This window comes from Cydia amplana, chromosome 4 (assembly GCF_948474715.1).
Source record: "Cydia amplana chromosome 4, ilCydAmpl1.1, whole genome shotgun sequence".
Lineage (NCBI taxonomy): Eukaryota > Metazoa > Arthropoda > Insecta > Lepidoptera > Tortricidae > Cydia > Cydia amplana.
In genome coordinates, this window is record NC_086072.1 from 21,122,495 (window position 1) to 21,147,082 (window position 24,588).

Below are 24,588 nucleotides of genomic sequence, written 5' to 3' on the forward strand. Positions count from 1 at the left end.
GGGTTAAATAAGAAAATTAAAAAAAATTAGTTTTTCAAATTATATTGTAAGATAAACAAAACCTTTTATTAAAAACAACTCACTCTTGACAGTAAACGTCGCCTGGCAGGAATCTTCTCCCAGATCATTGGAAACCTTGCAAGAGTACTGCCCAGAGAGCTCCGAAGTCACCTCCTTGAGAATCAGCTTGTGCGTGCTGCCGTTGTCCACGCGGGAGTACACGGACTTCTTCTCCGAGATTTCTACGTCGCCTCGGTACCTGGAGATTGATTGGAGTGATCAGAATAGGACTAGTGAAAACGTGTTTGATAATATGATTGGATGGTTTTGCTCCTTATTTTGCTGCGCCCAACAGGGTATAGTTTGTAGCTTTCTAGTAGAGCCCGAAGGCTTATCCTATTGTCTATTGTTCAGTAAAACCGCACTTGCTACTTACCTGCAAAAAAGGGTCTTATTTATTCTAATTGGCACCTGAGCGCAGGCTAGTCCAACGCTCAAAATACCGGTGTAGGTGCGCTCTCCGATAACGCGCCTTTGTTACGCATCTCAATGACACATTTTAGACTGGTTCTGTAACGTTCGACTCGCCGGCACTCAGTAACCTAAGTACTGACCACACACATCGGTACAAAATATTTATCCATTAGTTCATTTTGAATCTTATTGCAATTTCCTTAGGAGTTGTAATTCAATTACCTGGGTAAAGTGAACGAGCGATTTTTTATGCAGGTGGTTGTGGCACGTGGCACGAGCGGTTTTACTAACAATAGACAATAGGATTAGCCGTCGGGGTCTATTAGAAAGCTACAAACTATACATAATGCGATCAATAATTATGTTATATCCCACCTTACCTGTGTAACCATTATGTGCAAATAAATGATTGAGTATTGATTGAGTATGGTAAGGATTTATAAATTGAAAAAGTTGTCTATAATGGCCATGATATGTCCTTGAGACTGGGATCCAACCGGTGTCTTTAGCATAATGCAAAATACGGCATTCGACCTTGACGTATCTCCCGTAAAGGCAGGCATTAGGTTGAGCATTAGCTTCCACGGTTTAAATCGTCTTTATCGTCGTCGATGGTCCGACCAGGTTAGCAAATAGCTATCCATCAAGGTCCATGATGCCTTAGAAGTCGCCAGAGATCGGGATACCTGGAAGTCTGCCATCCGGAATCATGTGGTCCACATAGGAGGTCACGACCCTCAGCACTGAGGAGAACGAAGCAAGGAGAAGGGGGAATCGTCTTTGTCAAACAAAACGTACCATTTCACTTGAGGCTCAGGGTATGCCACCACATCGACAGTGAATTCCACATTGGCATCGCCTTCAGCCGCCACTGTGTCCTTGAGTTTCTGCGTGAAGATGGGAGCGCCGCGCACGCGCAGGCTGCACTCGTCCGTGACTGTGCCGTGGACGTTGCGCACCTAGGAAAAACACAGGATATTTAGAAGACTACGTTAGGAGAATTCTAAGGGTCTGTCCCATACAAACACATGTTTTTTTGTTCATCTAATGATTTTACTTAGATTTTGCGTTGCCTACTAATCGATGATTTTTTTTGTGAGCATTTGTTGAGCTTCTTACAATTCCTACTAAAATTCGCGCATGTGTGGGTTCACGCAGTAGACAAATAGCAACTTTAAACTCGCACATAAATTCAATAATTCACCGTCAAAGTTATTGTTTTCCATACTTCAAGACGGCTTCTTAGTGACCGTGACGTCACGATCACTTGCCGTTTTGTGAGTAGAGTACGATTTCCAGACTTTGGCTATCATTTTTGACTTTTGTATCGCTTAAAGGCAATGGGTCCCATATAGACATTTGTTCCTCAAAATAAAACTTATCATCTAGCCTATTATTTTCAGAAGAAGGTATAATAAATGTTACCTCGCAAGAGTACTCTGCGGAATCGGCTCTGGCAGCCGACGTGATCACAAGACTGTGCGCAGACTTTGATGATGAGAACTTCACTGTTGAAGACTCCTGCATCTCCACTTTGTTCTTGAACCTACACACGTTACATTTCATAAATATCTGAACATACCGTAAAACGAGGTGACTTTAGGAAATTTTGGGGATACTTTGATAGTTTTAAAACTGCCACTAAATTATCATTATTCATTATTTTCTCGAACTGTTCGTGTAACAAGTTAGATTATTATACATACTTGTTTACCTACTACTAAAAAATCCGAATAAAAATATGTAACGGCTGAAAAACTGAAATATCGAAGTCGCCCCTGCATTTGAAAGTCACCCCGGTTTACGGTACTCAGTTAATGGCAGATGATCCGTGTGATAAAACAAGTGACAGCTCCAATTAATAACAATCTGTTGTTTTAAGGGAAAACATTACTCAATATGTCAATTCACGAGAAATTTTTTTAAATTTTAAATCTTCCTCTTAATACACTTTTACTTGATAATAGACATATCTGAACCTAAATTGCCTAAATGGATCTGGAGCTGGACAAAATCAGAATTTATCCATAGTTTTGATTGAAATAATATCAGAATGTAGGTAAGTTATTAAAAAATTAAGATCTAAGTTTGTTCAAATTAGAATCATACATTGCCGAAGCTTTAAATTTTGTTATGCGAGCACTTGTTTGGACCTTAAACAAACTTTGGCTCCCTTACTCTTCCTGTGCCAGTGCCACTCACCATTTAACTTCCGGCGCTGGTTCAGCTTCGGTCTCGATTTTGAAGGTGACGGTCTCCTTCTCGTCACAGATCTTGGTCTCGCCCAGTTTCTTGGTGATCTTGGGCGCGGATGTGACTTGCCATTGCCAGAATTCACTGCATTGGTTCACTTCGTTCCTAGAATACAGAAGTTTTATTTGGTTGTAGGTTGACTGATAATGGTATGAGAATTGATTCATGGATTATCAAGAGAAAAAAGTGCTAGCGAAAATTTTTCAGTTTTCCACATGGCTTATTTTTAGGTTAGAGTTTCGTTATTTTGGAAGCCAGCATGTTAAGACACGCGTGGTAGGCGACGGACGGTTATTTGAAAGTTATAACTTAAAGGTACAATATCTGGGAGACCGAGCAAAGCTCGGAAAACATATAAAAACTCAAAAATGCGCGTTTTCCCAGGGATAACACCTAGCTAGATCGATTTTTCGCCCCCAAAAACCCCTATATAGCAAATTTCATCGCAATCGCTAGAGCCGTTTCCGAGATCCCCGAAATATATATACATATAAATAAATAAATAAATAAACAAGAATTTCTCGTTTAAAGGTATAAGATAAGAAGTTATATCAAGTTTCCCATTTTATAAGACTAGCCTATGACTTTACACAGGATTTCCTATCTATAAATGAAGGCCAGGAATTGAATTTTGATCTGAAAATTAGAGCAACAATTCTTACTTAGCAACGACGGAGTAGGAGCCAGCATCAGTCAGCTTGGCATCCTTAATGGTGATCTTGTAGACCTCATCAGACTCCTTGACGATCTGGATGCGCTCCGAGCTTCTGATCTCCACGCCGTCCTTGTAGAAGGACACTTCGGGCGCCGGGGTGCCTTCGATTTCGATGGTCACGGTATGGGTCGCAGATACCTGGAGAAGATAGTGTTTTGTAAGGGTCTCTATTGTTTCCCAAAAAGTTTTAGGTCATAATGTATTGTTTGCCCGCATTTTCGTTAGTCGTCATAATTCGTTTGGTTCAGAAACGCGTCACATTTCAGGATTGCCATAAAACAAACCTAACCTAAAAACCTATGTACCTATAGGATAACCTTACGAAAATCCTAAAAAGCTAACGGTTTCAGTTTTATGGCTAATGATAATATGACAAACAATACATTATGACTTAAAACTTTATGGGAAACAAAGGGAGTCGTTTTGTAATTTTCGTTAATTATTGTCATTTAGTCATTTGTTCAATATTGCATTGTCGTGTACATAAGAGATGGTCTGATATGTGAGGTCAGTCGGTGACAGCAACACGCGGTGGTTAATGATAATAGAGACAGAGACTACATACTATCGCGTGCTATCGCGATCTACATCAAAGAGTGAATGAAAAGGAACATACTGTGCAAGTCTGATTCTCAATCTTCTTTTTAATCTTAGGCGCAGCCTTGACGATGAGCTGCAGAGTGGTAGTATCTTCTCCGAGCTCGTTGGAGGCAGTCACGTGGTATGTGCCGGCATCTTCGCTCGTCACGTTCTTGATCACGATGGACATGGTCTCATCGTCTTCGTAGAGGAACCTGTTGTTGTAATACTTTGGATAAGTTATCAATGGATAATTTGTCACAGTCTCTTGCGCCCAGTGTTAGAGTCGCCTGCTTGCGCCTTTTGGAAACACTGGGATGATGCACATATGCGATCCAGAGGCTTAGTTTATAATTAATTATAATTTAGTATAGGTTTAACTAACATAGGATCAAGGGAATGTACACTAACACTATGGACATGGTCTGAAAATAAATCTGTTGTAGGTATCGTATTGTACAGTCAAGTATCAAATGTCAATGTACCATAAAGGACCTATTTTTAATAGTAACACGATAAAGTTTGGCGGGAAATGGGTAGAGATACCGAAACGAAAACTTCTACAAAATGCTATTCCTTCTTTCTTGAACACAATCTTAGACTTGGAGAAACCTTTACAAGTAAGCTCTAAGATAACGAACGTGCCAGTGATGATTATATCATAATCATAAGCCTATGCTGTAATGGGAATGATGGCAAAAGCAACCTTATATGTTTAACGATAGAACTTACTTGTGCCTGGCATCAGCTTCCACCACTTTCCCTTCCTTCTTGAACACGATTTCGGGCTTGGGGAAGCCCTTGCATGTAAGCTCAATCATTGCGGACGCCCCGATGGACACGATGGCCTCTTTGTGTTCGATCACCAGTTTAGGCTTCTCGGGCTCACGTTGGAGAACTGTCACGGCACCTATTGAAAAAACAGATTTCATTATACAGGCTGGCCAAATAAGAGGTATACACTTTATTTTTGAAATTTTATTCTATAAAACATAAAAAATATTAAGTATTCCTTGTTAAATATAATATGTAGGGTCAGCAATTACACATGCAAAATAATGTCAGACAAATGTCCACCTCTAGCAGCATGGCAGATGCGAACCCTTTACATCGCGTTTTTCATCACTTTTTCACACATTTCTGGCGTTATCTCAGCGACAGTGTTTCGAATATTTTGTTTTAATTGCTGAAGGTTCGTTGGCCTATTAGTATAGACGCGTCCCTTTAGATAGCCCCACAGAAAAAAGTCAGGAGCTGTTAAATCAGGCGCTCTTGGGGGCCAGTCAATGTCACCGTTTCTCGAAATTAATCGACCGGGAAACGTTATTTTTAATGTTTCTATTGTTTTTAATGATTAAAACACGTTGTTCCGTCGTAAAACGCTCCCTAATAAATTTTCCGTATCTACACAAACTAATTTTCATGCAATAACTGTCATATTTACCGCCAAAATAAAATGGCGGCAAAAAAAAGTTGTATACCTCTAAGTTGGCCACCCTGTAGTATCTAGTAAAATTTTACTTAGGCCTTGGTCCTACAGTAGCCTGCGTGCCCAACACAGTAGCCTGCGTGCTGAATGCAGTAGCCTGCGTGCTTAATGCAACGATAACAAAAGACGACAACTTTTATTAGAACTTACGCAGCGAAGACTAAGATTAACCGGAGAAATATGCCATAAAATATTTATTTATAATTATATATCGATTGCCGATCGTAATGTTCCTAATGTTTTGACGGTAGTCACATTAAACCAATAGATAGGTTGGATAGGTTCGCTTGCTTGTTTCAGATGCCCTTAAAAGGAAAACTGGACAGGACCCAGGGAGCGAGACAAAGATTTTCGCGATTCTAGATATGCCTAGGAATTTCATGATATGCCTGATATTACGGTCTGCCGCCGACATATATAATAGTACTAACCCTGGACTGTAAGCTCAGCGGAACAGGAGATGTTGCCGGTAGAGGTATTGGCTACGCAGGTGTAAAGCCCAGCGTCTTCTGGTTTCACGTGTAGGAACACCAAAACTAGAGCCGTTGTCTAGACAAATAGACTGCTGCCTACATTATGCTACTTATTCTACTAACCCTGGACTGTAAGCTCAGCGGAACAGGAGATGTTGCCAGTAGAGGTCTTGGCTACGCAGGTGTAAAGCCCAGCGTCTTCTGGCTTCACGTGCTGGAACACCAGCGCGAGAGAATCCTCGTCGTCTCCCAATAACACCTGGAGAAAAAAATATGATGTATGCAGTTCCGAAATATTTGCGTAGATTACTAAAATTTCTTTACACGGCGGTAAAAAACTTTTTAACCTTTTCGACGCCGTGTCAAACACAAAAGCTGTCACGTTGACGCCACGTCACCGAAGTGTCAAACATGAACTTTATGCATATGCACGTAGGTCTATGTTGCTCTGTGGTCTGTGACCGATTAATCGGTCTTTGGCGTTGAACCTACGGTCCGGATATATCGGTCATTGGCGTCCAAAAGGTTAACGGATTTGGACAGAGTAGCATGGCGGTCTATGGTGTCGGAGGCCAAGATCCACTTCGGGTCATTGCGCCACAGCAGTAAGTACAAAAATTTCTTATTTATTTAGTTGTCGTGTTTGAATTGACCTAAGGTAGATACGCTTTCTTCGCCTCGGCCAACAATTATTAAGTGATCTGAGGCTTTCTTATTTACTGGCCGAGGTATACAATTTTTCTGTTCGACGGAGCCGGAAAGCGGCCACTTCATTTAGTCCAGCGGGCCGAAAATTGACGCTTTCCGGCCGGAGAACAGAAGAGTAATTAGTTATCGCGTACCTTGAATCTCTCTTCAGGATCGAAATCCACTCCGTCTCGCTTCCATGTGAAGCTCGGTTTCTCTCCTTTGGTCAGAAGACCTTCACCACCAGGCGCCAGTTCGAAAAATATGTTCTTGTCATCTGAAAAAATATATATAAAATAGTAGATCTCAATATCTTAATATTTTAAAAGTTAGTCATAGGTACATGATTGTGTCGTATGTCAAAATTCAGTTATAAATAAAATATACATCCAATGTTAATATCCATCGACACACTATTTGCTGTGAAAGTAAAAAGCTTATTATACATAATAGAACAGGTCATTTTGAAAGACGAGCATAATACATCCTTTAAAGTACCTATATTTTTCAGTGAACCTTGTATTATACTTCAACTGCAGCAGTAAACTTGGTGCATAAGACTCCCACCGAGAAGTTACATAGCCTGACATCGTACTGAAATTAGGTAAATCGTCAATGAGAAATTACATATTTAAATACATGATGCCTATATGCAACTGGACATTTAGAATAAATACTTAAATTAGTAACACAGATCAATTAAACTAATGTTAAAAAACATTCGAATCTCGTACAAATTAGATTTTGTTGTAGAAGCATAAGACAAGTTACAAATTGCTACTCTGGTCATTAGTTGTTATTACCAACTATAAATAAGTGACGAAAATCAACAAGTGTCTAAATTCGGCGTCTTGCATATTTATAGTCCAGACTCATAAATTGCTGGAAGCCGTCCAAACATCATAAAACCTAGTTATTACGGTTTGTTATATGCAAATGAAACAGCTGCATTATGCAACAGAGAATATCAAGCAGATATAATTGAAAATGAGAAAGAAAAAATAAAGTTATTCAAACTATATCGTGTTACATATCAAATGAAAGAGGTTATTGTGAGAATCTCAAATATATTTTTATATAATTTTAGGATACACAATTTAAAAGTAATTCAAGAAAATAGGCAAAAAATGACCATTAACCGTTTAACTCCGAAACTACTTTTTAAAATTATGAATAAAATACACAAAATAGTTCTTCACCTATAGATGACAGGAAAACCTATTAGAAATGTGCAGTCAAGCGTGAGTCGGACTTAATGTACGGAACCCTTGGCCGGTTTCTCACCTCAGAACCTATGATAGAAGGATAAAATACGGACTTACTGACGACTGTATATTTATAACGTTGGCCTCAGTAGAGCATTCGCCATAAACTGTCATTCAATATAACTTGCTAACTATGTAAACAAACCGCCATACTAAAATTGACACTGAATGTCAATTTACTAGTAACTTTTGTTTACATAGTTAGCAAGTTCTATTGAATGACACTTTAAATCTCCATAGCCCGGCAGGAGTGTCTACTCCTATTGCTAGTGTCTACCAGCGTCATAAGGAACCGCGTCAACAACAACCAGCTTGGAGAATTCCTTCTCCGCGCAAGTGCGGATGAAGGAAACCAACTCAAAGACTATAGTGATGATCTTTCCCCCACAGAAGCTAAGATAGAAGGATATGGACTTACCAACGACAGTAACTCTGGCTTCAGTAGAGCATTCGTCATAGATGTTCATAGCCCGGCAGAAGTAGACACCAGCGTTATAAGGAACCATGTCAACAACGACCAGCTTGGAAAATTCCTTCTCCGTGCAAGTGCGGAAGATGGAGACCAGTATCGGCCGAACGTTAATTGCAAATGACCATTAGCCAGCACAAATTGAACCGTGAACCGTAACGGACGGTTACAGTATACGGTTCAATTTGTAATGGTTAATGGTCAATAAAGTCAATTGCATTAACGTTTCGGCCAACACTGATGAAGACCAACTCTGAGACTATAGTGATGATCTTTCCTCGACAGAAGCTAAGACAGAAGGATATAATATGGACTTTTCCCCGACAGAAGCTAAGACAGAAGGATATAATATGGACTTACCAACGACAGTAACTCTGGCTTCAGTAGAGCATTCGCCATAGATGTTCATAGCCCGGCAGGAGTAGACCCCAGCATCTGAAGGGACGACGTCAGCGATGACCAGTTCGAAGAACCCCTTCTCAGCGCGGGTGCGAACGATGGAGACGCGGTCGGAATCCGAAGATGCCTTGATCTCTTTGCCGTCACGGAAGCTGGAGAAAACACAAAAGAGTAGGTTAAGCATTAAGAAATCGCACCAATCAATCAACGCCAATTATTATTGGACATAATACAGTGTGTAAATCCAATACGGGCGAATATTTAAACGGTGGTTAGCATAGGACCTAAAAAGTATATTCAGATACATTTTACTTAGAAATGCAATTAAAATTTTAACCATACAAAATAATTCGGCCCGCAATGTAATACACCACACGTTACGGGATACGAGCTTTTTAAAGTAACTGCCAACGCTTGTTAGCAGTTACAATAAAAAGCTCGTATCTCGTAATGTCATGTCATCTTCTGTTTCTTAATGTTTGCAGTACATTGCTGCTTGGTACATGTGAAAAAAATTCATTATGGAGTCATATTAAGTGTAACTTTAAAAAACTTCTTAATTAATGATTAGGCGGGTAAATTCTTATACCTGGTTTAATTTATTGCCCGTATTGGACTTACACAATATTTATGTTTCGTCACTTCATTTTTCAGATATAATTATATATTAAACAACTGTACCGATATTCGGAACCTAAAGTAATATATTGAGAGTGGCAACACTGTAGTTAGTCGTATTGTCCTTTTCTAGCATATACGTCCATCTCTCTCCCACACCCCCACCACTTCAGGCAGTTGCGTTTGACAATTTTGACAGTTAGAAACAAACGCAAATTACCTCATTGGCTTGCTGTTTTTCCATCTGGAAGGTCGTGAAGCTAAACTGCTGGTGAGTTTTTGAATTTGTACCCCAGTTTAGCTGACTATATTGAAAAACAGTTTCTAACGGCTTTTGCCGTTCGAAATAAATATTTAAATTTAGTTGTCCGTTAAACTATCTAGCAAATAAAAATGATCCGGAATAGTGATGTGCAAGTGTTTTCAAAGGCTGCCTGCGCGCACCGTGGCTATGCCAATGAAAATACTAAAACACATGGTAGAAAACACATCGAGCTGGTAAAGCGTGCACGTGTCACCATTATAATTTAATTTTATTAAGTCTCTTCCGAGTCTTGTTAGTTTAAATCTTTGTGTGTGTATAATAACGGTTGAAATTATATAATACTTAAATGGTGATGTGTGGAGGTATACCCTTTCAAGTGATTTGTGTTTTCGAATACGAATGGATCGGATAGTTAATACGTGTTACGTAGAACCTACGTATTAAGGTAGAAGCTTATAGACGTGTAGGTTTTTTATCTGTCCAAGTATCTATCGGCAATTTATCTTTTTATCCCGTTCCGGGTTAATATAATATTGCAAAATTAATTTTTTGGTAATAAACTTGCTGATAAATAACGTGTACCCGAATAGGAGTCGACGATATTTCCGCTCTAAGGGACACAAGGTAACGAACAAACCTACATCGCAAACATTGCATTTATTTTTGTGGAAAGTGAGTACTTCGGCAGTACATAAACTTAAATCTGACTAGACATAGAGAGAGATTAGCATGGCTCTGCGCAAGAATGACATGCGAATTCGTGAAGTATTTCACTCTGTATCTATCAACTTATATCTCTCCAACTAGATCTTTGATTTATGTAGGTAGGTACCTACTTAAATATATAACTTAGCAGGTACTTACAGCTTTAAAGGTTAAGGAAAAGAACTCTTGCATGTAGGTGCTATATGTGCTTGTGTTATTTTGAATTTGAATAACTTGATTATTAATTCTATACGTAACTACATACAAGAGGGTCAATTCTTAAGCCTACTTACCTACCTACATAAATAGTACACTTAAATTAAACGTTTCAAATAAAATCGGAAGCCTGTGACATGGAAGGGCATTAACGATACGGGAATCTTTAGATTGATTCATTGACGAAGACGCATGGTTTGGTTCATATTGTCAAATTATATTAGTTAACTGTAGAGTTAAAGTTTAGTTTTGGCAAATCTGCGCGTCACCGTGAATGACACTTTCTAAAAGTGCCTGTTAAAGCCGGCGTAAAGCCTTTCACCTTGTCGAGCAAGGAACTCAGGGTATTTGATTTGAATGATACTTATTCTTAAACTTACGTTTGTTATGGTTCCACCTGCTAAGGTGCGCCTAAGAGAATCTTTTATTCGTTCACAAACTAACGTCAAGTTATTTGTGATGAAACCAATATATTATGTACCTATCTAAACCTGCGCAAGGCTGCCATGTTTACACCTGCGTAAGGTGTGCCAAAAGAATCTTTGATTCGTTCACAAACTAACGTCAAGTTATTTGTGATGAAACCAATATATTATGTACCTATCTAAACCTGCGCAAGGCTGCCATGTTTACACCTGCGTAAGGTGTGCCAAAAGAATCTTTGATTCGTTCACAAACTGACGTCAAGTTATTGATGATGATATTATAACCTATGTAAGCCTGCGCAAGGCACGTCAGACATATTCACAGAAATATAAATGATATGGTCATAACACAGGCGTGCGAGTAGACCACAATCACAAAAATATTACAAAGATTAAGTTGTAAATATCTCTTTTTAGAGAATGTAAAAATGGTTTAAAATAATGTTTTGGGTAAAAATCAGTCGAAATAGGCAAGGCTTCGTTATTAGAGTTTTCATTTTTGTTTACCAATCTATTTCAAGGGTCCCGAACACCCTATTGGCTAAACCCGAAATTGGGCTAATTAACTGTGGTAAAAGTGAAAACTGCTTTCCATTTACATAACATTTCTAAAATTATAATAGGTAAAATAAAAACCTAAGATTCCAGGCCTATCTCGACTCATTTTTATTTTAAAGATGGAAAAAATCTTTGCACCCTAATATAAAATTGTGGTCTGGAGACGCTAAGCCTCATAACTTGGGTGGCATAGATAATACTAAGAGATTTAGTCACCTAATTTCGACTATAAGCCCAGGCAGAATATTGATAATTAGAATAAGGAGTGGTCAATCCTCCAAGGTCCATACAATCTGTGGACTCTAATTAAATCAGGCTCGGTAAGCTCACGACACAACAGAGCTTACGATTCCATTCTGAAATAAGCTATGTTTACAATATATATTACCCATGGTGTGAAACAAACAGCCTGCTCAAGGTGTACAAAGGGTCCGTTTAACGGCCCTATAAACATCTAAAAACCTTTGAAGTCTAGGCCTGCTACAATATGACAGACTAGAAATAAATACATATGATCCCAATGTAAGAGCAGCTCACAGTTGCATAAATTATATTTGGCTGGAGAGCACTTGTCTTTCAGTTAACATGTTTACGAGTACCTACCTATGTACACGACATGACCAAGGTTACCTACCTTTTTACATAATTATTATATCCCTGACTGCCATGGTATATTAGGAAAATTATCATGTGCTGGCGGTGCTGCACAAGCATGTTTGAAATAAAATATACAAAACTGGCCTAACGGGCGTTTATGAATTATGTATTTTACACCCTTGTGTCTGTATTGTGACCCTGGAAGTTTTAAACCACCTGTATCGTAAGTGCTCCTATGCACGGATTAAGTTTATAATAAACTACCCATGCCCTAACCTCAAGGGCAAGTGCTTCTATGCACGGACCAGATACTGTTGTCACTTATTTCACTTATCATGACTTGTCATAGTTTGATACTACACGTTTAATAAATTTAAGACCGTGGAATGTACCCACTACAAAAGGTTTTTAAAAATAGTGACTGAATGGTTTGTACGAACGGTTCTAGCACAGTTTCTGGGCGGTCACGTCTAGGGCATGACCCTCTAGTTCTCAATTTATACAAAATTATAGCATTGTGATACTGTTCGCTTTGCACAATAAAATAGGGGAACAGGAGCACGCCTTGCGAAAAGGCGAAGCTATTTTGAAACGCAAACCTTTCAAAAATAGATTGAAATATATAAATAATTATGTTTTTGGTGTGGAACATGTAATTGTACACCCAAACAAATGCAATCTATTATTATATGTTAGCAAAACTCTGCCAAAGTGTTAGTCTGTCTCTACAGTGTAACCTGAAGGCATGAATGCACATGAATCTCTTGAAACATGGTGGATTAACTAATTTACACCCCGTCTGTGTCTTGCTCCTACCAAATCCACAAGTTGAGGACCTCAACCTATCTAGGCACCCTTCTTGCTCGAGACCTGAAAAAATAATCTCATGCAGTCAAGTGTCGGAAAACCAGGTCCATACTCTTAGCACTACCGTGAATATATCTAAGAAGTCTGTATACTGCCTTCCAGGAGGCGGGATGTTAATAGACTAGCCTATATAGTAGGCCAGAGATATAGTATACAAAAGCACACTGGCCCAAATCCAGTAATATTATATGCACTTCAGAATACAAAATAATTGACTATTCTGCGTATATTTGATATCAAAAAGTTACAATTAACCTACCCTTAGGTCATAAGGAGGATAAATATACATAAATATCAAATATATTCGACAAAGTGTTGACCCTAGCATTGGATAAAATAGAGGTTCCTCTTAAACGGCATCTGCGCTGTTGGCTTTGGGCCCACGGGTGCCCGGCAAAAGGTCGGGGACCCCATGGTTCCGCACAGTTATTGCAAATAATGTAAAATCACAAAATAAACACAAATTTTCATTTTGGTTAAAAACACATATGCGATGAGCTAAGGTTTCGAATTAAGTACCTTATTCTTAATCTGGAAAGAGAAGACTGAATATTCAGAATTAAGCTATGTCTATGAATGGTTTACATAAATTAAGCCACTTTAGCGTTCAGAAACAATCAAGTTTATGTCTACTAGTAGGCACCAGATAAGGTAAACTACTCATACTGCATATATAGACAATAATGAGTACAATTAAGGTCACTTGATGATAGCTAAACATGAACATAAGCAGAATGAGCTGCACCTATACAAATATCATTGATAAAGCTCTGTGGCAATTCTACATTTACCATTTGAACGTCAAGAGCACCAAAAAGCGTCGTAACTAGTGCCCACATGAGTATTATGATATGGCTTAAGCTCTCAAAGTAACCTTCACAATTTTAAGTAAGGTTTGTTTAGGTCCATTAGCTCGCGTTCGCGTTAGTAAAGCGTACAAACGATTAAATGCATTTTATAGCTATAACCAAATAAATAGCTCACACTGGCTCACAGTCATTAAAAGAATTCAGTAAAATCATTAAAAGTATTCCCTATGATATTTTATTAAGTACCTACCCAATATTAACTTTGTGGGTAGTGATAGTGATATAACGAATATTTAAAATATTCGTCTACTTAATCCTGAGGGATTCTGGAAATAAGAAAGGTCTTGTCCTTGTTATATCCTGCAACTGCTTACCTTACTAGATAATTATTATCAAATTTGTCAATAATTGGGAGTTATAAATAAAAACTACTCGAGTACTTTATGATTTTTATCTTTTCATATTTTAATTACATCACTCCATATCACAGATGTTGTATGCTCCCTGAAGAGTAGACTGACTTATCTTCTTTTACATAGTCTCACATACATATAATTAAGTACTATAGCACCCTTGTGGTGACTCACTTATTTTCGTTGAAAATTTATAAGTACCTACATTAAATACGTATATAAAATGGAAAGTTAGTATCATAATATAATGGTATATAAAATTGTATGCTTTACTAAATACCTCTCTCCTCACATGTATTAAAATAAAGGGTGTACTACATAATTAATTAATTAATTAAACACTCCTAATATAATAATATTACATATACATAATATGTAAGTACATGTATAATCACATTGGCTTGGCGTCTTCCCACCACCAGGCGATAACAAACACGTCTCAATATATTACTTTAGGTTCCGAATATCGGTACAGTTGTTTAATGACAGCGTTTTACACAAAAATAAAACGCTAATTAAATAACTTACCATATTCGGAACCTAAAGTTTTAATCCTGCCTGGTGTAAATATGTATAATTTTGAGACAATGAGGTAATTTGCGTTTGTTTCTAACTGTCAAAATTGTCAAACGCAACTGCCTGAAGTGGTGGGGGTGTGGGAGAGAGATGGACGTATATGCTAGAAAAGGACAATACGACTAACTACAGTGTTGCCACTCTCAATATATTACTTTAGGTTCCGAATATGGTAAGTTATTTAATTAGCGTTTTATTTTTGTGTAAAACGCTGTCATTAACCATGTAGTTCCCCTATTGTACAGGTAGCATCGCACACATTTAAGAGTAACTATTTTGATTAAAACTGTCAAAGCAACTTCCGCCCACATCCGGTTACCGCTCACCGGTATGCCGCTCTTCATTCTTTATTTGTGCGTGGTAGCGTCCACACGTCGGTCTAGTTGCCGAAATATTCGGCATAAGACCACATTGCTTTTTGATAACGATCTTCGTTTCGTACTATGGTGTTAGCTGTGAGATTACATTTTATTCGTTGTGCAATATAAAAAATATTTGTTATTAAAATAGTTGGACAATCCTTCAACTTGAAGGACATACATAAATCCTGGGGGTTAGTCGAGAACTAACACGAAGGAATAAATCATCCTGGGGGTTGGTCGTGAACCAACACGAAGGAAAGTCTGTTCGTATTTCGAACACCGATTTCGCCTGGGGGTTGGTCGTGAACCAACACGAAGGCATAAGATCGCACAACGAAACAGAGGGCCTAGATATTCATATTGGCGCATTTTTCATAGTAGGTACCCATGGTACCATGGTTGCAATAAAGAATTACGAATTATATTATGTGAAAAATGTATTGTCTTTAAAATGGTAATTAGGTTTTATTATAGAGCCGAGGGAGGCTTTCTTTTTACTTGGTTTTAGATGGCCCAACATATAAAAATATATTTGAATTTCTAATATCCAATTATGTTTGACATAATAAATTTTACTCACACCTAACCCATAAAACGGTATTTAAAAAATAGTATAAACCCTCAAAGTATAATAAACAGAAACCCTAATGCGCCCAGAGGTCTAATGCGAATCAACAATAAAGACTATCTCACACATTTTATAATTAACACAGTAGTATATTGCTTTTATACTACCAACATAAATAATATTAATACAGGAGGTAGTTATAACTTGTCTCTAAAAGTGGGAATTGCTAGATGTACCTACATCACGTCGCATTATTACTTTAAAGTAATTGACATACAATTTGCAATTAAACAAATGAAGTGGTGCGCTGACAGTGGTGCATACATTTTGGTGACGATGAAACTTTAACAACTTCGGTTTACTCTTATATTAAACTGCATAAAAACGAGTCAACCAAATGAGTACATAAAAATATATTTATAATGTCAAGATCGCTTATAGGCGAAGTCAGTAAATAAGTGTTACTTATTGTCTGATTGACATATTGTTTTAAAGTGAAATAAAATGATTTATTAATTTGAGTCGTCCAACTATAAGGAGTACACCTAATTCAATTGAATTAGAGGAACATGAGTTTATTCATCATAATTTATCTAATAAACCCACTTGAACAATTTGTGAGTACTGAATACGAAACACTTTTTACGCCTTTTTCATCATTAATACATCAGTTCATGTCGAAGCTGACAAAGTGTCAAGCGTCATTTAGAGTACCATGACCATCCATCTGAGAATAATAATAAAAGCGGTTTTCTGTACATTTTGGCGAGTTGCACTTATGAAGATATTTGTTCACATATGTCACAGATATTTATTGTTTTAAATAATGGGTAACTAGGTACCTAACTATTCATATATAATATTCAATTTTTCAAAACGATTAGCCTTTAAAGGATTACCCTCAGATTATGCCATTAAAAATATAAATAATTAAATAGGTAATAGAAACCGTAAAGCATAAACAAATGAATGTATGGTATGGTTCAAGTTCCATGTGTCGGTCGCGGTACCCCTCCAGCCATTGTCAATACGATGTTGGCAATACGATGGTACCTACTATGCAATACGCTTTTGCCAAGTTTAAAATACAGTAGGTACCTACCTACATATCATAAATGTATTATCCGTAGTTAGTGGGACCCACCACTTATACTTCTTTTGCTATCTAACCATACCACTATGTCATACAGCATATGTTATTAATATAGCACATTCATAATATATGTCATGGCGTCAAGATGAAATCACTAAACATAATATTTGTTCTCTAAACTCACAATACAACCACAGTAGCAATACAGCAAATACAATATTTTTATTAGGCCAACAATATTTTATTTAATTAATATAATAATATATAATTATTATATGTTTATAAGTATTTTGTATTGTTTTTGTAAGTGTTTTTGTATTTTATTTTTATATCCATATTATAAAATAACCTAACTTAAGACCAAAAATAAATAAAGAGATTATAATTATTAAATTAAAAAAAAAAAAAATTACGTCTAACGGTAACAGCAACGTTCCCGACAGAGCGAATATTTGGATAAAAATAAAAGGCATAGGTTTGAGTGTTGTTGCTTAATGCCTGAAATTCTGCGGATTGCTATCGTGGTTGATTGCTGTAAATAGGTACCTGTTTAGTTCGCACTGCGGGAATAGAAGCTGCAACACCGATATCTATGCAAATATGGCCATTCATTCCTTGTTGTCAATAATATTATAACATGATAAGCAGAGGTTCATCCCCTATAATATATCTTTATTCAAATGTAAAGACTCGTCACATGGAGTTATGTACAAATGTACAGTAAGCTAATTACAAATGATGTTTGTTGAGTAGGTACGCTGACTTTACCTACTCGGGTTTTAACTGGTTATTAGGTAAGTACTATGCACAATTGCACATTCAGTAGCTCGAACAGTATACATTAAGTTTATAAAATTGAATCATACATATACTTATTCTGGTGCCATTAATGGACCTTGGCCCTTGGATCATCTTTTATATGTATGTAATATGAGCGCAATAATAACCATTCGAGTTTGAGCAAATTATTTGAAAGATTACTACGAAAGTTGAGTAGCAGTAGTCTTATAAATGATTTTTGTTTAATATACCTTTTGGTAATGCTACACATGTGATAGCGCATGATTGAACCGAAAGCATAATTATGCACGTTCATATAGGTATTTGTTATAGATCGCAAACATGATGGATTTTGAAATTTGGTTAAAATAAAATTTATATTTTTTTTTTTCTTGGATAGATCCAGAGGACCTAACGATATTAGACACGTTATATATGTAAAAAAAAAAAAAAAAAACTTAGTTTGAAGTTGACAGTCTTGAAACGCGCTAGGCCGCGTGAGTCTTTAGAATGTCCGTTGTGTCACAATTTGTTCAGCAGGAGCTGCTATAAGTTGACATGCGTGTGCATAACTAAATTTTCTCAGTGTCGCTGTCTGCTCAGACATCACACGGCCGACGCGTCAAGACGCGGGGAACGATATCACAGCCACAGCGTATCCCGCCCTGCATGGAGGTAACGCTGGGTTGTATGGTTGTATCGTTAGTCTAAATTACGTTATGACTCTTAGACGAGCCTGTTTTTGATATCAAGTAGTACCGCTCGGAGCCTCTAATTCCACATCGCGGACAAGGACCGCTAGCGAACTTTAAAACCTTTTTTCACAAAAGGACATTTTAAGAGTTTATAACACCTTTTCAAATCAAATTAAATTAAATGTAAAGTTGACCACAAATTATTAGTAGAATTCTTATCAATTACCTACGTTTTATCAACAAATTGAAACGGGATTATTAGGATTTGTTCTAACATCGTAATGTGTTCAAAAAATTTAACCTAGCTATACCTAATATGGACCTTTGTTGAACCTGCATCACTAAACTTCCTTTGTGCTTTTTAACAATGCTTTATGACTCAATTTGCACAGTAAACTTGTGTATAATGTACACATATTATGTCCTGAACTTGGTGTGCAGTACACGGCGTTCGATATTATAGTAATAGATAAATATTTAGATTATAACTTGGGTACTTGATTGCCTAAAAAAGTTAAAAACACAACCCGTTAATACAGTTGTTTGCTAAAGCATTGATTTAATTTTGGTTCAGTTTAGTTTCTCGTGCTTCTGGATTCCTTTAGGATAGCAGTAAATAAATCAGAAAAGGTAGTATCATGGCTTTTCATGAAAAAGGATCATCAGATCGTATTATTTTAACTTAAAGTTAAAAACGACTACTAAAATACGGTTTTAAATCATATAACTTACTTGTTGGCATATGTGGTATATTTGGGACACTAATTGTAAGTTAAAAACATAACATCCAAAATGGGTACAACATAATAAAATAAATCCCAAGAATAAAAAATAAAATTAAAAAAAGTCAATATTCTACACGCACGGCGATTAATTTACAAACGAATGTTTTGAAATATTGAACTTTAATAGGCATAAATTATCTCATACCAATGACACTATTTATGAGTACCTAGCAGCCTAATATATTGCGTACACTTGGGCCAAATAAGAATTGGCGTTCCGGTTTAGCACCACGGTTAACAAACACATTCCACCGGAATGACTCGTTTTAATAAATAATAAATAAATAACCTTTGTTATAAATAAAATAAACCTTGGACCTGTTTTTAAATGTTTCACTATACTTTTAATGATATATTTCTAATGCCAGTGCGTTGTGTACGTAACGAACAGTATTTAAAAATACTGCGTTCAGTGGAATATAAACTGAGGAAAAATAAATTCATTCGGGACGCCCCGGCGCCCATGCGATAGTCAGGAGGAATCTCCTAACTTAGACAAAAAAAAAAAAAGATAAAAGAAAAAGACAACCAACACTTATCTTTTTTCAACCAAAACTTATATCTCTAAACATCTACATGGTTAATATATAATTATATCTGAAAAATGAAGTGACGAAACATAATTGATGATCAAACGAACTTCTTGAAGTGAAGTTCGATCGAAATTATATGAGTCACTTCATTTGAAGATATAATATAAGGTCCCTCCCACCCTAGAACCCTGATATAAGTTTTGGTTTCTGCCTTCTCTAAAAATAATGAAGAGCGGCATACCGGTGAGCGGTAACCGGATGTGGGCGGAAGTTGCTTTGACAGTTTTAATCAAAATAGTTACTCTTAAATGTGTGCGATGCTACCTGTACAATAGGGGAACTACATGGTTAATATATAATTATATCTTCAAATGAAGTGACTCATATAATTTCGATCGAACTTCACTTCAAGAAGTTCGTTTGATCATCAAGTATATTTTTTTGCCACTTTGAAGTATATTATGCAATTAGTATGGGCTATAATTATAGACTAGTCAGAATTTAAAAATATAATCGAAAGAGAGGACTGGTTTTTACGAGTGCATAAATTTATAAAAAAGGTACAAGGTCTTGGGTGCTAGGTGGATTTAAAAGTCGCTAAGTATGTATAGCAGATATCTATGTTAGAAGACTTAGAAGTTAATTATTGTTTCCCATTTTAGCAGTAGGTTTTAAAATAAAAAACTGAAACACATTTCAGGAAATTCCGAAAATTTAATAGGTACCTAGCTAATTCCCCTGACACAGTCGTAATTCCTTGACTGGAGGGTTCGGCCCTGTAATGTGTATGACACAAACTTGAAGTAAGGTACTTACAACTTGACTTCCGGGTTGGGGTCTCCCTTGACCTTGACCATGAAGCGCAGATACGTGTTCTCCATTATCTCAGTATCTTTCAGTGCTACGATGAAGTACGGAGCATTAAGAGCGTTACGCTCCCTGCGTTCCTCATCTGTCACTGTATGCAGAACATATTTGTCAGGAAGTCGACCCCAATATTTAGCATAACATACTCACTCTCAAAAATTGTGAAGTAAAATAAAGACTAGGTAACTTAGATGAGTCTATATATAAAACCAATATTAATATAAGAGCAATAACATTTGAAGAAGAAAAATTGCACCAATATTTTGAACTACAAGTAGGTAATATACCACACACTCGAACTGAGTCAACTGTATCTGTAAATGCAATCGACAAAAATGTAACAATACCGAGTAATATAAAGGTTTTCACAATTTTGAATCTAAAAACGACGTTTATTCCATATTTTTAGATAACAGTATTATTATACAAAAGCTATATTATTACAATAGGTGCATAAGGTTCTGGCTGATGTAGTATGACCAATTCATTAATTTATTAATTTAAGTAAGAACAGAACAGCGTCTGTCGAAGGTGCCTGTTAAACTAGTAAACATAGTTTTTATAAATTTTAAAAGTGCCGGCAACATGCAAACAACATCTAAATACTCCGGTGAAAATACAGGAAAATTACAATAGTTTACAGATTCTAAATACTTGTTATACGCGTACGATGTCTTATTTGGATGTATTGCGATGGCAACATGCAAAGATATGATTGAAGTTTCAGAAATACAGTTACTTATTGAATGTTTTTATTCTTAAATTTTATTTGGTTTGAGCAAATAGATAAGGTAGGAGTATTTAAATTCAACACGATTGAATACTGAATAGTCTTATAAGATAATCAAGAGTAGTGCAGTAAAAGTGCAGTGACGCCAGTGACTAGTGTCTATTGCGTGCAAGGTTATGTATGTATGTGCTTGTTTTGTGTGACGATAGTGAGTTTTGTACGAGTAAAAACGTGTTTTTTGTCAAAACAGGATTTTTTTCTTCCATCGATAATTATTGACAATATACATTTCAGTAAACAAAAAATACTCAAACTTATAATTCTTATCAACTTGCTCAAACCGATCGAAAATAATCAAAACTTACACTGAGAGACGACCAACTGCGCCGTGCAATGCGAGTTTCCCTTAGGGTTCTCAGCCCTCGCAGTATACGTCCCCGAATCATCTTCCATACAGTGCAGAATCTCCAGCTTATGGTCATGGGCTTCGTTGGTGATGGTCACTCGGTCCATGAGACGGTCCGTTAAAGGCTTGTTGTCCTTAAGCCAAGTGATTTTGACGGCTTCCGAAGAACGGAGCGAGCATTCGAAGGAGGCATTTTCGCCGGCTGAGGACAGAAAATGGTTAGGAGAGTCCGTACGGGATTGTCGGAACCGTTGAAGTTTTATTTAAGTGTATTTACATAAACATAAAATATCAACTATATTTTAGCGAGCAGGGTGTTCATAGATATCTGAATACGGTTCCTGTTTTTGAGGCGTTATATCGTTTTGAGACCTCTTTGAGCAACCTTGCTTATCATGACGATTTAATTAAGTAGTAATTTCTTTGTAAATACCTTAACTCGTAATTTTTTTTTAAGAATACTCGTATGTTGCTAAAAAATCTGTTTGGAATGAATGTCATTTCCTTGTATTCAGAACCGTACGGACTCTTAAAAAGAAGAAGACTACGAAGCGTTAGTAAATGTGTTGTGTATGTCAGTATCTAGAAGCGTATGTACAAGCACTAGTTGTGTGTCTACCATTCACGTGTGCACACCACTTACGCTCAATATTCTGGCCTTCCAAAGTCTTGGTGAATACCGGTTTTCCGTCCTGAGATTCGGACTTGATTACCCTGGTTGACTGGTATTCCCCGGTGCTTATGCTGCCATTGGCGATCTTGGAGTATTTGCTTTCGCCGTTTCTGGCGGTTTCGTAGCTGGACTCGATGGAAGATTCAGTCCTGCTGGTGCTATTGCCGAGGCCGTATTTGGCAGCGATGCTGTCGAGTTTGCTGGTGGACTCGGACTCGATTTCATATTTGCTTCCTTCGGCGCTATATTTGCTTCCTTCTACGCCATATTTGCTTCCTTCTGCGCCATATTTGCTTCCTTCAGCGGCATATTTGCTTCCTTCTACGCCATATTTGCTTCCTTCGGCGCCATACTTGCTTCCTTCAATGGAGCTGGAATACTTGGCGGACTCGTAGCGAGTGCTGCCCTCAATGGAGCCGCTTTCGCGACGAGAGTAGCCGGAGCTCTCGTAGGAGGAGGATTCATAGCGACCTCCACTTGATAGTTTGCGGGCGCTGCTGGAGTATTCTGAAATAGATGGGATTTAACAGTTAAATTACTACCTTGCAAATGGATGAATCTAAAATAAATGAGACAGATAGCCTTGATTTCAATTCGAACACAAATTTTAAGAACACTTAGTACAGTCGGGGTAAATGAATTCAGAGAGTCTAAAGTAGACATAAATGTAGCTGTAAATAAAGGGTTAGAGACCCTTCCAATGATATCGTCCCTTTTCTTATTGAATAAAGTAAGCATGGTCACGGTGGACGGGCCTATCCCTTTTTTTACGGTTGTATCTAAAGACGGTTGCATCTAAGGGCGCAACTGCCGCAACTGAACTTTAAACTGTGTATTTTGTTAACTTACCTCCAGACAGCCGCGAACTGCGGGTATATCTCGACATTTCGTCTTCTTCTACAGTTTGACCGTTTGCGTTGCCTTCTTCAGTAGTAGTAACGCCACCGGCGGCGTTTACCTCTGCCTTGCTCTCTACAGTAGCTCCTTCTTTTACACTCTCTCGAGCGTTAGTTTTCTCTTCAGATCTTTGTTCGGATTGTTTTACCTCTGCCTTACTCTCTACAGTAGCTCCTTCTTGTACACTACCTACAACAGTTTTCTCTTCTGTTTTTTCTTCAGATTGTGCAGAAGTTTTTTGGACGGATTCTTGTGATTTTTGCTTTGATGAGATTACAGATTTCTTAACTAGATGACTAGATGATGTGGTTTTTTGTTCATCTGTGGTCGCCTGTAATGATGTTTTCTCAACGCTAGCTTGCGCTGAGTGTTTTTCGACAACCGAGTCTTGTGACGATCTTCGATCAGCGGAAACTACTGACTCTTGTGATGATTTGCGTTCAGCAGCAACTACTGATTCCTGCGATAATTTTCGCTCAGCAGCAGACCTTTCTGAAGTTTTTTGTGATGCAGAGGTCAATGAAGATTTTCTTTCGACAACAGTCGCCTCTGATGACGTCTGATCGACTCTGGAAGCTTCCACTGACGAAACTGATGATTTTTGTTCGACAGATGATGATTGAGCAGATTGCTTCTCAGAGCTGGCCTCGTATGAAGAGTGAACAGTTGATTCAACAGTTGAACTTTGAACTACACTTTCGTGCGAACTCTCTTCAAGTGATGTCACGCGGACAGACGATTTCGAAGTGACTGATGATTCAACACTTTCTTCTATAATCTCTGCCTTACCCGCCTTCTTAGCAGTTTTGACTGACTCGCTAACTTTAGAACTTTCGTGGCTCACAGATGATTTAGTTTCTAAACCTGATGTGAGTTCACTTTGTGCGCTGGTGATTTCTTGTACTTCACTAAGAAGTTCACTGGTTTCGGTCTTTGAAAGTTTTTTGGCTACCTCGCTTTCTAAAGATGCCTTTCTCTTGGCTTTTAGTTGTTGAAGAGATTGTTCTTTTGTAAGGACTTCTTCAACTTCTATATCTTCAACCTTAGACTGCTTTTCTGCTTCAACTTTGGACCGTTTTTCTTGGACCTCAGCTGCTTTTGCGTCTTTAGCGTGCTCTCGCTTTTTCTTCTTCTCTTCTGCTGGTTCTGGAGAAGCGGCTTGCGGGGAAGCTGCTTCTGGAGAAGCTACTTCTGCTGGAGTAGCTGCTTCTGGTGTTAATAATTGTAAGTCATCGGCTGCGTGCTCGGCTAATGCAACTGAAAAAGAAACAAGTATTCACTAAATAAATCCCTATTGCTCTTTATAAAATGATAATGTTACTACTAGCCAAGCTTAATCCCAACAGA

At 37.5% G+C, this 24,588-nt stretch overlaps 1 protein-coding gene and 1 non-coding gene across 2 annotated transcripts in view; one reads left to right on the plus strand and one right to left on the minus strand.

Moving 5' to 3' along the window:
* LOC134647414 (obscurin) overlaps positions 1-24,588 on the minus strand; it is a 124,279-nt gene that overhangs the window by 44,702 nt on the left and 54,989 nt on the right. Inside the window, exons 11-24 of the mRNA XM_063501768.1 lie at positions 23,194-24,498; positions 22,315-22,851; positions 21,631-21,873; positions 20,485-20,626; positions 8,765-8,955; positions 6,826-6,947; positions 6,107-6,242; positions 4,754-4,931; positions 4,059-4,236; positions 3,390-3,580; positions 2,677-2,832; positions 1,900-2,020; positions 1,273-1,433; positions 84-259 (exon numbers count right to left, since the gene is read on the minus strand). Coding sequence (XP_063357838.1) covers positions 84-259; positions 1,273-1,433; positions 1,900-2,020; positions 2,677-2,832; positions 3,390-3,580; positions 4,059-4,236; positions 4,754-4,931; positions 6,107-6,242; positions 6,826-6,947; positions 8,765-8,955; positions 20,485-20,626; positions 21,631-21,873; positions 22,315-22,851; positions 23,194-24,498 — 3,837 coding nt within the window. The remainder of the gene's footprint in view (positions 1-83; positions 260-1,272; positions 1,434-1,899; positions 2,021-2,676; positions 2,833-3,389; positions 3,581-4,058; positions 4,237-4,753; positions 4,932-6,106; positions 6,243-6,825; positions 6,948-8,764; positions 8,956-20,484; positions 20,627-21,630; positions 21,874-22,314; positions 22,852-23,193; positions 24,499-24,588) is intronic.
* LOC134647700 (U6 spliceosomal RNA) lies at positions 10,363-10,466 on the plus strand. The gene has a single exon (XR_010096851.1). It is a non-coding gene; the product is annotated as a U6 spliceosomal RNA (small nuclear RNA).